The 16,011-nt window shown below is 37.7% G+C and overlaps 1 protein-coding gene across 1 annotated transcript; it reads left to right on the forward strand.

The window, feature by feature from the left end:
- The first annotated feature begins 11,449 nt into the window (after nucleotides 1-11,449).
- LOC110803307 (eukaryotic translation initiation factor 5A) lies at nucleotides 11,450-14,292 on the forward strand. Its single transcript, XM_022008811.2, has 5 exons — nucleotides 11,450-11,694; nucleotides 12,682-12,804; nucleotides 12,894-12,950; nucleotides 13,038-13,112; nucleotides 13,959-14,292. The coding sequence occupies exons 1-5, from the start codon at nucleotides 11,572-11,574 to the stop codon at nucleotides 14,064-14,066; spliced, it is 486 nt and encodes a 161-aa protein (XP_021864503.1). The 5' UTR covers nucleotides 11,450-11,571; the 3' UTR covers nucleotides 14,067-14,292.
- The last annotated feature ends 1,719 nt before the right edge of the window (nucleotides 14,293-16,011 follow it).

Genomic DNA, 16,011 nt, shown 5'->3' on the forward strand with positions numbered 1-16,011 from the left:
TGCCATAACCCAAGAAACCATTACCTCAACTCTTGTTTTTGAACTTGTTATCAACCGCAAACCACGCACGGCCGTTGACACGTGCGTCATGCCCATCATTTCCAAAGTCCAAACCTTCTCTTACACCACCATTAGCATAATGGCCATATAACTTGTTTGGATACGTCCTGTTGATATACCCTTGAACCGTCCCCATGCTATTCATTGGCCTTGGTTGATGTAATCCTCATGCTCGACTAATACCTATACAACTTATCCTATCTCATTCAACCCATCTTTCAAGCCGTCTTGAGTCACAAATAAAATAGAGACAAATGAAGAGTACATTCTACGCTCAACGTAAAAATAAAAAAATGTGAATAATAAAAAAGAAACTTTGCAAAGCGCCTCTAAAGTTAGTCTAAAAAGAAAAGAAGCATTTAGCGCACCAAAAAAGATCCGCCCAGAAATAATTTTCAGCGCCCACACCTGGGCGCCGAAAACTTTGACGCCCCAGCCTGGGCGCTGAATCTCTTTGCTTGCTAAAATTTTGTCCAGAAGTGCTCGTCATTTTATCCGCACAAGCACGGAAAAATAACGAACACTTGGAGGGGTACAACACGTATTCAGATATACGTACCACCAAAAAATACATGTACTCAAAAAAAAAATATAAAACAAATTTTTGGCTTACGGCAAAGCAACAGATTAAAATAATAATAAACTTCACTTATTCTACCGTTTCAAATAATATGTTTCCATCTCAGAACATACTTATCGAATTCGGCATTCTAAGAAACCATTTTCTAGGCTAAGAACTACGCAAGACCTGATTCCAAATTAAATCTATTTAAGGCGGATACGTAGGCAATCCATGATTCGGTCCAACCAATTTGCAAAAATATTAAAGCCTATAGAATAACAAGAATAAAAATAGAAGTCCCTTATTGAAATTTAATTACTTGCAACCCAAGTCGAAAGAAAAATTTAAGTCAAAGGAAGAATCCAAGTCACCAAGATGCCAAAATTAATGAGCACACATCGAAAAATAATAAAGGAACGTACCCTTGCCAGAAGGAGCACTCACACTCCTAGGCACTTAGCCAAGACTCAAAAGATCGCTCTGCCTCAATTGAATGGGGGCTAGCGCAAGCGTCCATGACCTCTAAAGTACTCGACTTGACCCTCCCTAAAGCGAACTAACTCACTTAAAGACTTTCTTTCACCACTAGACATAGTCGTTCGCTTAAAGACCTTCTTTCACCACTAGACACAGTCATGATCGCCAACAAGTAGTAAGGGCAGTAAGCTTGCAATAAAGAGGATTGTTCTACGGCATCGCCCCATCGTTCCTTCGAACTCAGGGCACCCGTTCATGGTAATTCAAATGCTTGCTAATCCCCTTTGAAAAAAATAAAAAAATGGTACATTGTCAATAGGACTTGGCACTTAACCAAGGCTCACCCTACTCAGGAATACGACACGGGCATCTAAAATCGAAATCTGAAAGCATCATTAACGGGAAGACACAACAGCAACTGGGGGCTAAAAATTGAACTGAAAGAGCTAGAGAAAGAACTAAGTATACCTTGACCTTTTGTGCAGACATACACCAAGTAAATCTAAGTCAATTTGACAACGGTTTATATTCCCGCAATTCTGGAAAAGATGGCCCTAAAAGCCTAAAGCATATGCCAAACGGGCACAAGTAATATCTTGACACCTGCACCCTGGCTTCCAGCAAATCCTTAGACAACATTCCAAAAATCGTAACAGTATTTTGATTCACTCATGTGATCCTGTACGAACCCTTCTATAAATCAACTTGCTTAGGACACCTCGGATTGTACACAGTAGGATTCGGATTTTAAATAACTTCCAAATAATTTTCAAAGACTTCTTCGAACATAATAAAGAGTCGTTGGTTTAATTTAAGTATGCGTTTATCCCGATGTTGCAAGTGAGTCAAAAAAAATTCTAAATATGATTTTGGGTAAAGAAAGGCACCTAACTTTTGGTCAAGGCACACTTCCACATGTTACTACCTTGACCATGGCGATGTCGCATAATACGACATTTACAAGAGAAGTAGCAGGTCACTACTCGAACGTACCTCGTACTAAACAAGTCTGGTTCAAACTATTCATTATCCATGTCACCATGAATGCATAAAGACGTATGCAAGGCATTATAGCCCCAAGTCAATCCCGTAGCTACAGTTGGAGGCTTGAGAAAAACACTCTAAAAATGCTCGAAATGACAATTTCATCGCAAATTCTCGACGCTAATGCTATACATATGTCATAGGGGCACAATCCTAAGCTTTAATAGTGTAAAACGAACCTTAGAATGGCTACAACCCCTCCCAAATTCTAAGCACTACTTAGAATATATAAAGTCACCCCACTAACAAGGGTAACTGAAAATCGCGAGTCACCAAAACTCTGATTAAACCACTGCACCTAACGCTCGCCCTATAAGCACCCGTTACACGGTCCATCTCGTTCCAAAGCAAAAGCGAAAGGAAAAAATCAAGAAAAAAAACTGTCAAAATTCTGCCCAGAAATCAATTTCGACGCCCAGAGCTGGGCGCCGATATCTTTAACGCCCCAGCCAGGGCGCTGAATCTTTCTGCTAGTCAAGTTTTGCCCAGATATAAAAATAAGAAAGAAACACCTATGAATCCTCGCATCGAATGAAGTAATAAGCCGTGCAAACCCACGTAGAAGATGCTACACTTGTTCGAACACCTGAACGAGGCATGATGAAGTACTCCAATGCAAAAAATAATAATATCCCAACACTTGGAGGAATGTTCTAAGACACGCCGTTAGGCCACACAAGCCTACGTTGCACCATAAGTTCAACCATCCCACAGTACAAGTCTAAAACGAGAGTAAGGCATATTGCACTAATGTAGGCACGACCAAGAGCACGTGTAAAAGAGGCAAAAAACTACTTATCGCCCAAATTCAAAATGCAAGCCACACTACTTCTACATTAAGGATTAAAGGTAGCAAAACATTACCTACCATGGAAGGGATAGCTCGCACCTACACGAGTGGAACCCCAGGGCATCTTTCTTGAAAGAACCTACAAAATCGTACGCCAAAAGGAAGCATCCCTACATGCATACTTGGGGGCTCCAAGCTACGAAACAACCATAACAAAATAAAAAATCTCGAAGCAAATGTTTGAACAATAGAAAGGGCACGATGTTTGAGCCCACTTCATGAATGGACCTGACCCCTATCAAGCTTCCAAGCAAACTATTCAAAATCAGTCATTGCTCAAAAAAAAATGATTCAAGCAAACTGATTAATGGACCGCACACAACGGCCATTCTATGAACGCTCGTTCGCACATACATATCATCATTCTGAGTATCGAACATTCACGAACGCGTTCAAAAGGAAAAATATACAACAACAAGAGCGGTCAAAGTCTTACGCCTCAAGGTATGTTCCTCGGGATATATAGACTCGCCCAACTATTGCAATAACTGTACGCCTTAAGAGCAACAGTTCCTTAAAATAACCGCCCCAAAGCGACAAGCACCGTAGTCCACCAATCGGCTACGGCTTCTCAAGAAAATCATCACGTTCTAAAGAAAAAAAACAAAAGAGAAGAGAATACATAGAACTTCCAAGAGGCCAACTGTGTCATCAAGAAAGCTCGCCAGGAATTATTTTCAGCGCCTAGCGCTGGGCGCCGAAATATTTAACGCCCAGGCTTGGGCGCTGAAAATGATCCCAGACCCTCTCTGACTTCTATAGGGTCCTGCCATATTCATTTGACTTGAAAGTTGCCGATTTCTTTACTGAAAGTCGCACCTCACGGCTTTGTTAAGAGTAGCACACCACTACAAAGATCGCTCGCACTTACGAGCACAATCCCAAACACGATCAAGGACATTACAGAATGCGTATCCCCAAGGAAACTCTTTGACAAGAAATGACCGTCAAGCACGAATGCTTGGGGGCTCGAAGGAAAATATATATTATGCAAAGAAAAAACAATATTCCCAGATTACGCTGTACGAAGTCCCGTGTTTGGATGTCTCAAAAAATAAAACCGGTTTACGACCTCAAGACAAAGGTCGCCGTTGATGCTTATACATAGTCCCCTAATCAAGGACCCAGGTAGTGGCAAGATTGAGCCGTAAAGACTAGCTCAAAACCATGAAAGGTGATGACCACAAGACAATGGTCCGTCTAGACGTTGTCAACCCACATTCAGGTTACAACTAAATCCGAGCATCCCTCGAAAGAATTCGCTCCTGCAAGAATGAATAAAAAGAAATTCTCAAAAAAATCACAAGAAAAAAAAATGAAATGGGGACTTGCCCACCTCAATCAGGCAAGATCGAACCACGCGAGTTCCAAATTAAAAAACGAATTCAGGGACGTCCACCCTCAGCGGACAGGGCTCGCCCACCTTCAGCGGGCGGGGTCTGCGTCACTAGCCGCGCAGGTCCTCAGTTTTCGAAAATAAAAAGAAAATAAAATCTTCAAAATAAAACGGGCTCGCCCACCCTCAGCGGGCGGGGTCTGCGTCACTAGCCGCGTAGGTCCTCAGTTTTCGACAAAAATAAAGTCTTCAAATTTAAAATAGGCTCGCCATCTTCAGCCGGCGGGGTCTACGGCGCAAACCACGTAGGTCCTTATTTTCAAAAAAGCAAAATAAATTTCAAAATAGATTCGTCCACTTCTATCGGACGGGGTGTCCACCCTTAGCGGACAGGTTCGCCATCTTCAGTCGGCGGGTTCTACGTCACAAACCGCGTAGGTCCTTATTTTCAAAAACATCAAAACAGATTCGTCCACTTCTATCGAACGGGGCGTCCACCCTCAGCGGACAGGCTCACCATCTTCAGCCGGCGGGGTCTGCACCACTAAACCGCGCAGGTCCTTAGTCGCTGCAGCGATAAATTTTGCTGGATTTTCCTTCGTTTTACGTCCTATAAAAACAAGGGTGCTGGATTTTCCTTCGTTTTACGTCCTATAAAAACAAGGGGGTTTTCTCGTTTAGCTAGCCCTGAAAATGAGAATCTTTAAAAACATTTTTTACCTCGTGATTGGGCTCGGCCAGGCCCAATTACACTTTATAGCTTTGATTTCGAAAAACTCTGTAGCTACTCCCAATGACAAAGTGAGGGAGTTTCTACGCACCTTTAGATTCTTCCAATGACGAAGTGAGGAAGTTTCTATACTATCAGTTGACAAATCCCAATGACACGTGAGGGATATGTCGACACTTCAAGTGATGACCCTTAAGTCAAATGTTATCACTCGGGGGCTCGTGAGACCCTCGCAAAATAGGTCACATACACCATGGCTTGTGTGACGCACTCCGTCTAATACTTTGACCATCGTCTTACTCCAAGACTCAGTCAAAGTGGGGGCTAACTGTAGACACCTACTTTTGTCCCCGTTCCCGCAAGGGAAAGGTTCGATGATGAAGACGTAAATCTCCACTTGACAACGCATCTCCTATGAAATAAACGAATCTCAATTCCCCTTTTCATTTCACCCGAAACCTGCTATTTATGGAAACCTGCTAAAAATAGTAACTGCCGTAAAAGGTAGCTTCTAAAAGTGGCAAATCATAAAAGATAGAAACCTGTCAGAATTAGGTGTTGCATTCCAACATAAATCCTAAATGAGATAGAAAACTGCGAGAATCCTATTCCTAATATGATTCAGAAATAAGAGTTACGTATTAATTAAAATCCTAACGAGCCTAGAGTTCGTAACGGGCCCAGACGCATTCCGTCATAAAATTGATACGCGCTAAAAGACTCGAATTAATCTCAAACTCTACGGATTTCAGGAATCCGAATCTGACTAAAGAAAACAGCCTAGACCCTATTTTCAACGCCTGGCTCTGGGCGCCGAAATCTTCGGCGCCCAGGCCTGGGCGCTGAAAATACCTAGGTACGTGTTTTTTCCGAATTCTTTGTGGATTAGAACTCTGCAATTCTATCTTTCCACGAACTCTTCTCTATAAATAGGCCCCTAAATTCGACGTGAAACAGACACAACAACACATAATTATATTCTGAGTATTGACTCCAACCCTTAGCCTAAGCCTCTCGCTGCGAAATTGTTCACCCGTTCTGTCGCAATCGATCCATAAATCGAACAGAACGTATCCTGTCCCATAATTGAGATTCGTTAAATAAAAAGGAGAAATAGCAAAGTCAAATTGGTTAGTTTTCTGAGAACCGTGACGCACCTCTCAAGGGTGCGTCGTAATATGTCCCTTTTCGATGATTTAACTGCTTTCCTCACCCTTTTTATGAACTGTTAAACTAACCTAATCTGATTGTTCTATCACGCCTAACAAATATGATATTTTTGGGAAATCGGATTATCATGCTAGGTCCCTTAATGCTATTTAAATCAGATAATCACGATCAAATTAGTATTATATGTTGCATATTGCTAAAATTAACTCAGATTAGTTTAATAGTTGACGCATGTCCCTTCAATTATTTATGCTGAGCTAGTAAGGATATCCTGCCTCTGGAGTTATCGACGAGCGAAGTACTCCTCTCGGTAGTTACAGTCCCCCGAACCCTCAATCTCTACCTTGCGGGTGTATATTGAGAGATCCCCACACCAGGGATCACAAGGGAACCTACGGTCGTCGTGGTCAAACATAATTGCACTCCCTTTATGTCACGATAACCGGGTTGTGTCAGTTTTTCTCATTGTCGTTAAAAACTGAATGGCGACTCCTATATTACTAGTCAATTGGGTGTATACTCACAGGAAATCCAATTACACTTGATTGAATAAAAAGAATCGTCACACCCACGAGGGACGAGGTCACGCATTAGCCTCGCGCTTTTTCGACCCCCTCACAAGTAGGGGGTTTGATCACCAAGGTCGGGGAAACTATAGGGGGAAAGGCTATCAAGGACAAACTCTCTATGGCCAACCCCATGGCCTAAGTAATCAAGCTCCTTACCACCAAGCTAGATATAACCCAAATCACCAAGGTGGAGTGGGATATAACTACCAATATGGGCAAGGTAGATGATTTTCTAGTGGGGGATATGACAGGCTAAAGTCGTATCACCTAATAAAAAATAACCTAAGGTCCACTAGCTAGGTAGCAAGGGAAGTCAGGATCGAATCCACAGGGAGACAGGCGTTCTTTCTACTATTAATTAATTAAACTAAACTATTGGGAACAAGATTTGGTTGATTGTTTGTAAACTAAGACTACGAACGATAATTAAATAAGTATGAATCAATATATTAAGGAAATCTAGGGCATAGGTTCACCAGCAATTAACAATCCAGGACAATGAACAATCACGATAATGAACAAAGTAATTAATTAGACTAGCATGCTCTCTCGAATCGATACTAGTCATAGACTTAGAATTAACGGGCTCTCGCTACTTATTAATCCCAATTCTACCTATTGACACAAGCCTAAACATCAAATTGCATCTCTCGAATCTTAACTTGATATTGCATAACTACGCAATTAAACCTGCGCAAATCTAATTGAATAGTGGAATAAACCAATCAATAGGAATTAATCACAAGCCAACAATCACAATTATTCAATATCCCATCATATTAATTCATGGATCCCCAAACCCTAGAAGTTAAACTACTCAAGCATGTTGACAATAAACAAAGCAATTAGCATAATTGAAAACATAATTAAAGCAAAAGAAATGAATGAAATAAAGAACAATACCTAATTGAAGAACAATGGAATAATAAAGTTTGAACTTTTGATTGGAAATAAAACTAAGTGTTGGGACAAATTAGAGAGAAAACTAAGCTTAGGAAAATAAACTAAGTGTTTGATACTAGAAAATCAGATCTCTAAAAATATAAGGGGCTAGTATTTATAGTTTGCCCAAAATACAAGCCAAAAACCGGAAAGAAAACTCGCGCATAAGTGCAGGAGGTTGGCGTCGCCCGATCGGGCGTCGCTTCGCCCGATCGGGCGATGCACTCGATAGTCGGCCCGATCGGGCCAAAATCCGCCCGATCGGGCGGATTGCAAACTCTCCACATAAGCTTCCGGATTACCACCCGATCCGGATCGGGCGAGCTGCGCCCGATCGGGTGCGCGTTGATGAGTCCAATTTGCTTCAATTCCGCGCGATGGTTGCATTTCGTCCTCAGCTTCCAGGGCGATTTGCAATCTTCAATATAACTCGCCCATATCACTGAGTCTAACTCTCGGTGCTCAACCATAAGCATCCAAGGCTCCCGAAAGTCGACGATGGAGGTCCCGAACTTCCTCGGGCTCATATAGTGGCCTAGATCAACATGAAACGGGTCTAAAAAGACCAATTTCTCATAATCAAACCTGAAACTCAAGGCACACTCAATAACACACATTAGTACTAGAAACAGCTCCTAAGAGCACGTTTGACACATAAAAAGTACTAAGGGACGGAGGTGAAACACTATATAAAACGCACATATCAAACCTCCCCAAGCTAGATCCTTGCTTGTCCCTAAGCAAGGAAATCATCGATGAACACAAGACCAACTTCACCCCCAACATATTTCAAAATGAAAACATAATCCAAGGTAAAATCCAACAAGCATGAATCAATGTCAACCAATCAAATCCATTCAATCGCTAATCCTTCTTAACAATCGTCACGCAAAGTGAACCACAAATGCACATTGGAATTCAAGACTAGTGCTCACACACTCGTCACTCATTTATGTGGCGGATAAAAGATGTACCCGTTCGCTCCCCTCCCATCATATAAGTGAACAATGCCCTCCCAAACACAACACTCGTGTGTCTAGAAAAACATACACTCAACCTAGTAGTCGACTCGGAATGTGTCATGTCATAACTTGCATTGATAAACAACTATTTTCACATAAGTACGACTCTATGCACAAAGGTCGGAAGGTCTTCAAAGCTTGTAATGTTAGGCTTAGGTAAGGGCGCGGTAAATTTGGATATAATGTGAGCTTAAAGCCTTGGCTTTGAGGAGCATAAATCCTAAATACAACCATGATCAATCACAAATGATGACCACAACTCTCCCACTCAACACATGAACAATCAAATGAACTACACCATACTTTCTTGCCCTTTTTCATCTATAAAACCAATCACTCATAATGATAAGGAATTGTAATACTTGAATGACACAATGCTTTGAATTTTTTTTCTGAAAATAATGAACTTCTCTTTTTTTTTCTCTTTTTTGCTCAATTTCTTTCTCCTTTTTTTTCTTTTGGAAAACCTTCACATCTTCTCACCTCTTTCATTTTTCAACTCATTTTTTTTTAACAACTATCATGATGAGAGAAACTCCCTTTTTCAATACTCAATATGCTCAAAATGTATCACACTACAACTCCCTCACCTCACTACTATTAGCTCCCCCAAGCTAGTCTTGGGACTAATAACCAATGGGGCTTTCATGGGCTTGTAATATGGTTAGTCACCGAATAAAGGGCACAAGCACAACATGGGTAGAAAAAGAGGGAACAAATATATCTAAATTCATCTGAAGGCTACCTAAATAGAAAAATGCCTTCGTCCTCCACAATGTGCATGTATATGAGTCATAAAACACTACTAATAGTTGCAAACCAATACTCAAAATCAATGACACACCAGGAAGCTATTACACATCCTAACCAAGTCAACTAGTCAAGCACCAAGTCCACAAGTATTTAGTCGGAGTTGACTCATGTTAAGGCATCAAAGCGATCGAATATCAAATCATGGCTAACACATCTACATTGCCCATCATCAAATACCAAGAATCAAAACAATTTCCGCTCAAGGGGCACAGGGAAGCATGATTTTGTATTCATCGGAACGTATTTTTGTATTTTTTTTTCAAAGCAATAAACTACTCTACAAAGCAATAAACACACCAAAGAAACACACCAAAATAAAGAAATGCGAAAAGAAAAGAAAAATATACCTACAATGTACAAGTAATGTGAAACCCCCCCAAACCAAATCAGACAATGTCCTCATTGGCTCAAGGGGTATCGAACCAACTCGATCCTCATCATCATCAGTGACGGCCTTGGCCGCCATCATCATCAACATCATCACCATCATCTTTGCCACCATGCCCGCTAGGACCCGCTCCAAACCTTCCGTACTGGTTAGGTGTGAAGGTGCCCATAGAATCCGGAGCTCCATATCCCTCTGCGGGATAGGTATACCAGGTAGGGTGCTCATAATCTGGGGCAATGTAGCCCTGCCTGGCATACTAGAAACGCCCAAAATAGAAACGGGAAGAACAAAAAGGAATGGAGGGAGTATTATTTATTATTTATTATTTATTATTTATTATTTATTATTTATTATTTATTATTTATTATTTATTATTTATTATTATTATTTATTATTTATTATTTATTATTTATTATTTATTATTTATTATTTATTATTTATTATTTATTATTTATTATTTATTATTTATTATTTATTATTTATTATTTATTATTTATTATTTATTATTATTATTTATTATTTATTATTTATTATTATTATTTATTATTTATTATTTATTATTTATTATTTATTATTTATTATTTATTATTTATTATTTATTATTTATTATTTATTATTTATTATTTATTATTTATTATTTATTATTTATTATTTATTATTTATTATTTATTATTTATTATTTATTATTTATTATTTATTATTTATTATTTATTATTTATTATTTATTATTTATTATTTATTATTTATTATTTATTATTTATTATTTATTATTTATTATTTATTATTATTATTTATTATTTATTATTTATTATTTATTATTTATTATTTATTATTTATTATTATTATTATTATTATTTATTATTTATTATTTATTATTTATTATTTATTATTTATTATTTATTATTTATTATTTATTATTTATTATTTATTATTTATTATTTATTATTTATTATTTATTATTTATTATTTATTATTTATTATATATTTCGGTAATATGTTCTGTTAAGTTCAGTTCAGTTCAGTTCAGTTCAGGAGCATTCAGTTCAGTTCAGTTCAGTTCAGTTCAGGAGCATTCAGTTCAGTTCAGTTCAATTCAGTTCAATTCAGTTCAGTTCAGTTCAGTTCAGTTCAGTTCAGTTAAGTTCAGCTCTAAAGAACAGGGCCTAACCTACTTCAGACCTATCTTCTATTCGGGTTGATCTGTTCCTGGACAAATCTACGAAGCCGACGATTGGAGCTTTGCTGCTGTCCTTGTTGATGACGAAATTAGTTAAATAGGGTTACATAGACCGAAAATTGGATAAAAACCATTAAAAGATGATGAATTTAAAACATTTAGTAAAATTAAGGCGGTAAATATAAAATTATATTTGGTGTTAAACACACAAAATGTCAAATAGGACAACCGTTTAGGAACGGAAGGGCGATCAATAACAAACCTTACTCTTGTATACTCCGTACTCCATAAATAGTCTTTAAGCGATCAATAAGAATACTCTTTAAACTAGCACATTCGCTTTCTATCTACGCGCACGGCGGCGCTTTTCTGTGTGTTTGCTGAATTAGGGTTTCTCATTTTCCTCTCTCCTCGACTTGAAGCCCATAGCCATGTCTGACGAAGAACACCAGTTCGAATCGAAGGCTGACGCTGGCGCCTCAAAGACCTACCCACAGCAAGCTGGTACCATCCGTAAGAACGGTTATATCGTCATCAAGAATCGCCCTTGCAAGGTTTAACACCAATTTCTCTTGTTTCAAATTTCTGTGTAGTTTTCTGATTTTCAAATTTCTGTGTAGTTTTCTGATTTCAAATTTCCATGGATTTCACTGGAAAATAACCTGAAATTGAATAATTTCACTACATTTATTAGTTCGTATTTTAGGGTTTTAGTGTGATCGATTTGTACAGATAATGTTTGATTTGTTTGGCATTTTGGATATGGGTTCCCATTCGATTTGTTTGGAGAGTGGAGGTTTTCATTTGTTTTTATTATGTAAATCGATTTGTGTTTTTCCGGGGCATTCATATTTAAATGATACGAGTACTGATTTTATGACATGATCTGTTGCGTAATTGAGAGAAACAGATGTGCTGTATTAGATTGAGGATGAATACTGATACGATTTTCGATTTTCAATTTGAATTTTAGGATTTGTAGATTGTATCAAAGTTACTTTTTAGTTTTCGGATGTGGATTTATAGTATTGTGGTAATAATGTTTTGGACTGAGTCCATGGTTTTCTTGGTGTTGTCGAGCATGTGCACAGGCTCGTGATAGTTCGATTATGTTTCGGCTGTTTTCTTACTTTAAATTTTGAGTTCTCTCTCTGTGCTCTTGTGATTCTTGTGAATGAAATGTCAGAGCTGTTCTTCTATGTGCGTGTATTACTGTAAGCCTATCCGCCTATGTAATGGGCCTCACTTTTTAGACTAAGGTTGAAAGAAATGTCGGGGAAAGGATCATCAATGTTTTTTTGCTTCTTCTAATATTTGGTTAATTAATAGTTGAAGGGTAATTAATTGGTTATTAACTTGTCGATTGACCACCATGACCTCAAGTGTTTCAGTGTGTTTTTGACCTCTTATGCTGGAATGATTTTTTTTTTTAATTTGATGGCAACTTAGAAGGGAAAGTTGATAATTGCAAACAGCACTATTAGAACTCTGGATGCATTGAGAACAGATCGCTCACCATAAATCTTGATTTTATGTGGCAGGTTGTTGAAGTTTCCACTTCTAAAACTGGCAAGCACGGTCATGCTAAGTGTAACTTTGTTGGTATTGACATCTTCAATGGGAAGAAGCTTGAAGATATTGTTCCATCTTCTCACAATTGTGATGTGCGCTACCTTATCAGTTTTTTCCTTTCTTCCTTCTTCTTCGTTGTGTCCTTTGCTTGAACTTTTATATATTTTATTATGGTTTTCAGGTTCCCCACGTCAATCGTACCGATTATCAGCTCATTGACATAGCTGAGGATGGTTTTGTAAGTACAATAATATCTAATGTGGTTTTATTTGTTTTGAGCTTTTATTTTTTGGTCAGCTATTGTCTAAGCCAAATAATATTTCAGGTTAGCCTGCTGACTGAGAGTGGAGGTACAAAGGATGACTTGAAGCTGCCAACTGATGAAACTCTTCTTAAGCAGGTATTTTACCTACAGTGCGCTACATAATTTAACTTGCTTATTCCCTCTTCTATGGTCCTTAACTCTTTATATGATGAAAAGATTCTATTTTACCAAGTTATAATCCTTTAATTTCACATGTCTGGGAGTCCATACTGTAATCTGGAGAAGAAGAGAGAAAGAGCCTAGGGGGAAGATGAAGGATTTTCTTCCTTTTTAAGAGAGGGGAGTGTTTAGAAATTTTTGAAAAAGGCAGTTTACACTAGAAAGGTGACCTAGAAGTTGGGTAAGAGGTAGGGATAAAGACGGGGGAGTTTTAGGAGAGTAAAGGAGATGGAGGGTTTTTTGTAAAATTTTGGGAGTGTGCAAAGAAATTTCAAGGTGTTACAACTGCTTTTGTATTTAAAAGAGTGCTGATTTTATTGCTTATGATGGCTTTACTCCTTTTTTTCATACTTTACCCTTTATATTTAAGTTCCTTCATTTTTATCAAAATAATCCTAGTAACAAAGTTTCTGTAGTCTCAAATGTTACTTACCAAGTGTACATAAAATTATAAAATGGACATGACTATTGGAATTGTCTTTAGACATATTGGGGATGTGTTGGATCTTGGATGCGTGCTTTCTGTAAGTTTGCTACTTGAAGTTTCCAAGGAACCTATGTATTTTGTCGTTTGTCTTGGGATTTAGTAGGTTTTTGTTGTTGTGTATCACTCACTTCAGTTGAAAGAGGGCTGAAGTACAAAAATTATGAACTAAAGTATTTCTGCAAGTTTATAATGTGATCATAGTAACTCCCCTTTGGATCTTAATTTCTATACAATTGTCAAGTTACCAATATTTTGCATTGCTTTATGTACAACAGCTCAAGGAAGGATTTGCGGATGGAAAAGACCTGATTGTGAGTGTTCAGAATGCCATGGGAGAAGAACAAATTTGTGGCGTCAAGGATATTGGTGGTGGATCTAAGTAGGTGATTTGGGATGTGATTTGTGATGGGTTCAAGTTGTTTGAGGCAGAACCTGAAATATTTGTAGTACGGAGTATTTGCTGTACTGAGATTTTATGTGTGATTATGCTGGGAACGACTTCTGTCATTAGCTCCTTTTCCAAAGGTTACTCTCTCTATGTTGAGTTCTATCAGGGAATTTCACGTGGTGTTTTTCTTATTAATCCCATATTGATATTTGATGCCTTGATATGACAAATCTATATGAGAAATTTTGTCCTCTTAACTTAAGCCACTAATCCTCAGATCTGAAATGGAATAGTTCTTGTTCGACTGCAGGTAATTAATGTGAAATAATAGCTCTCTAGTCTACATGATTGGATGATTGTCATAGTTTTTTTTTTTCTGAAAATGGTTGTGAACAGGCGAATAGCAGTCATTCCACGAGGAAGTATAAATCAATACTCCCTCCGAATTTATTTAAGAGATACACTTGGCCAGGCATCGGTATTAAGAAAAAGAATTAAATAAAATAAAATAATAAAGCAAGTGGGGTTGTTTAGTTATTTAATAAGTAAACAAGTAGATACCATGTCATTTTGGTGGGGTGGGTGGTGGGTTTATGAAATTATTTGTTTAATAGGATGGTAGGTCATAGTTTAAATTAAATGTATTATTTAATTAGATGGTGGATGGTGGGGTTGATAAGTTATTAAAAATGACAAGTATATCTCTTAAATAAATAAATACGAAGGGAGTATCTAATATGTATTTCAAGATACATATTACCCCACTAAATAACAAAATTGGCTAAAGACTACCGCCAAAGGACAAAATCAATTCTTTTTTTAATATGGCATACTTGAAAAATGGCATCGGTTTTTCAAAAATGGCAACCATTTGTCCAAAATGACATTTATTTTTGAAAAATGACATGTTTTTGAAAAATGACCTACATTCTTTGAAAAATGACATATGTTTTAATGTTTGTCTTATCCTTATTTTGTCGTTTAGTGGGGTAATATGTATCTTGAAATACATATCAGATATTGGCCTCTCCGCCCTCGTCATTCGACTGCATATGAAATTTTCAATCTAGTGGCCTTTCGAGATTTGAGGTGATGCCCATCTAGCTCTTTATCTAGTGAGATAATGTCGTAGAATTTGATGAAAAGCATGTTGTTTTTTATGAAAATAGTTTTATATACCTTGTAAAGAGGAACAAACGAAATGGGAAATATTCATTCTAGTTTTCGGCCAAATTTTCACAACTCACCTCGGTAATGAAACGGTGCGTGGATTTTAAATTTCGGTTTATCATGAAACGTCCTTGAGGTTTCACGGAATACACCAAATATTCATGCGCGTTTCAAAAAATATAATATACTCATATTTATAATTATTTGCACCAAATTTCCCTACATTTAACGGAAGTCTAATATCGTTAATTTTTATAGTTCGAATTAGCCTTTATTTAACATGATTAACCCTTAATTAACCTAAATTTAACCATTATTTAATTATCTAATTTTCTTTTAATTAACTTTCTTTTTTCTTTTTTCCTCTTTTCTTTGTCCTCTTCCCTCCCCTAATTCTCTCTCCGGAAATTCTCAACCTCCTCCAACCATTATCAACCTCCTCTAACTCCAAATCGAAGCTGCTACCACCATTATCAACCTCACACGACAAAGGCGCCATCGCCTCCGAGACAGGGGACAGACACGAAGCCCCATACTCCAATAACACAGAGACACCATCTAATATAGATACAGACAAATAAGAATTGAATACACATTCCTCTTCAGTTACATTAATCGGATCAAAACATAAATACGTCAATTCTGAATTTAGGGTTTGACAAATCAAATTTGGGATTTCAGCATGAATTGTGGAGCTAGAGAGCAAGAGTTTGGACAAGAGAAGAGTAGAGGAAGCTCTAATTTCTTCTACGGTTAGAAATTGGGGAAAT

Source organism: Spinacia oleracea, chromosome 6, assembly GCF_020520425.1.
Source record: "Spinacia oleracea cultivar Varoflay chromosome 6, BTI_SOV_V1, whole genome shotgun sequence".
NCBI classification, from domain to species: domain Eukaryota; kingdom Viridiplantae; phylum Streptophyta; class Magnoliopsida; order Caryophyllales; family Amaranthaceae; genus Spinacia; species Spinacia oleracea.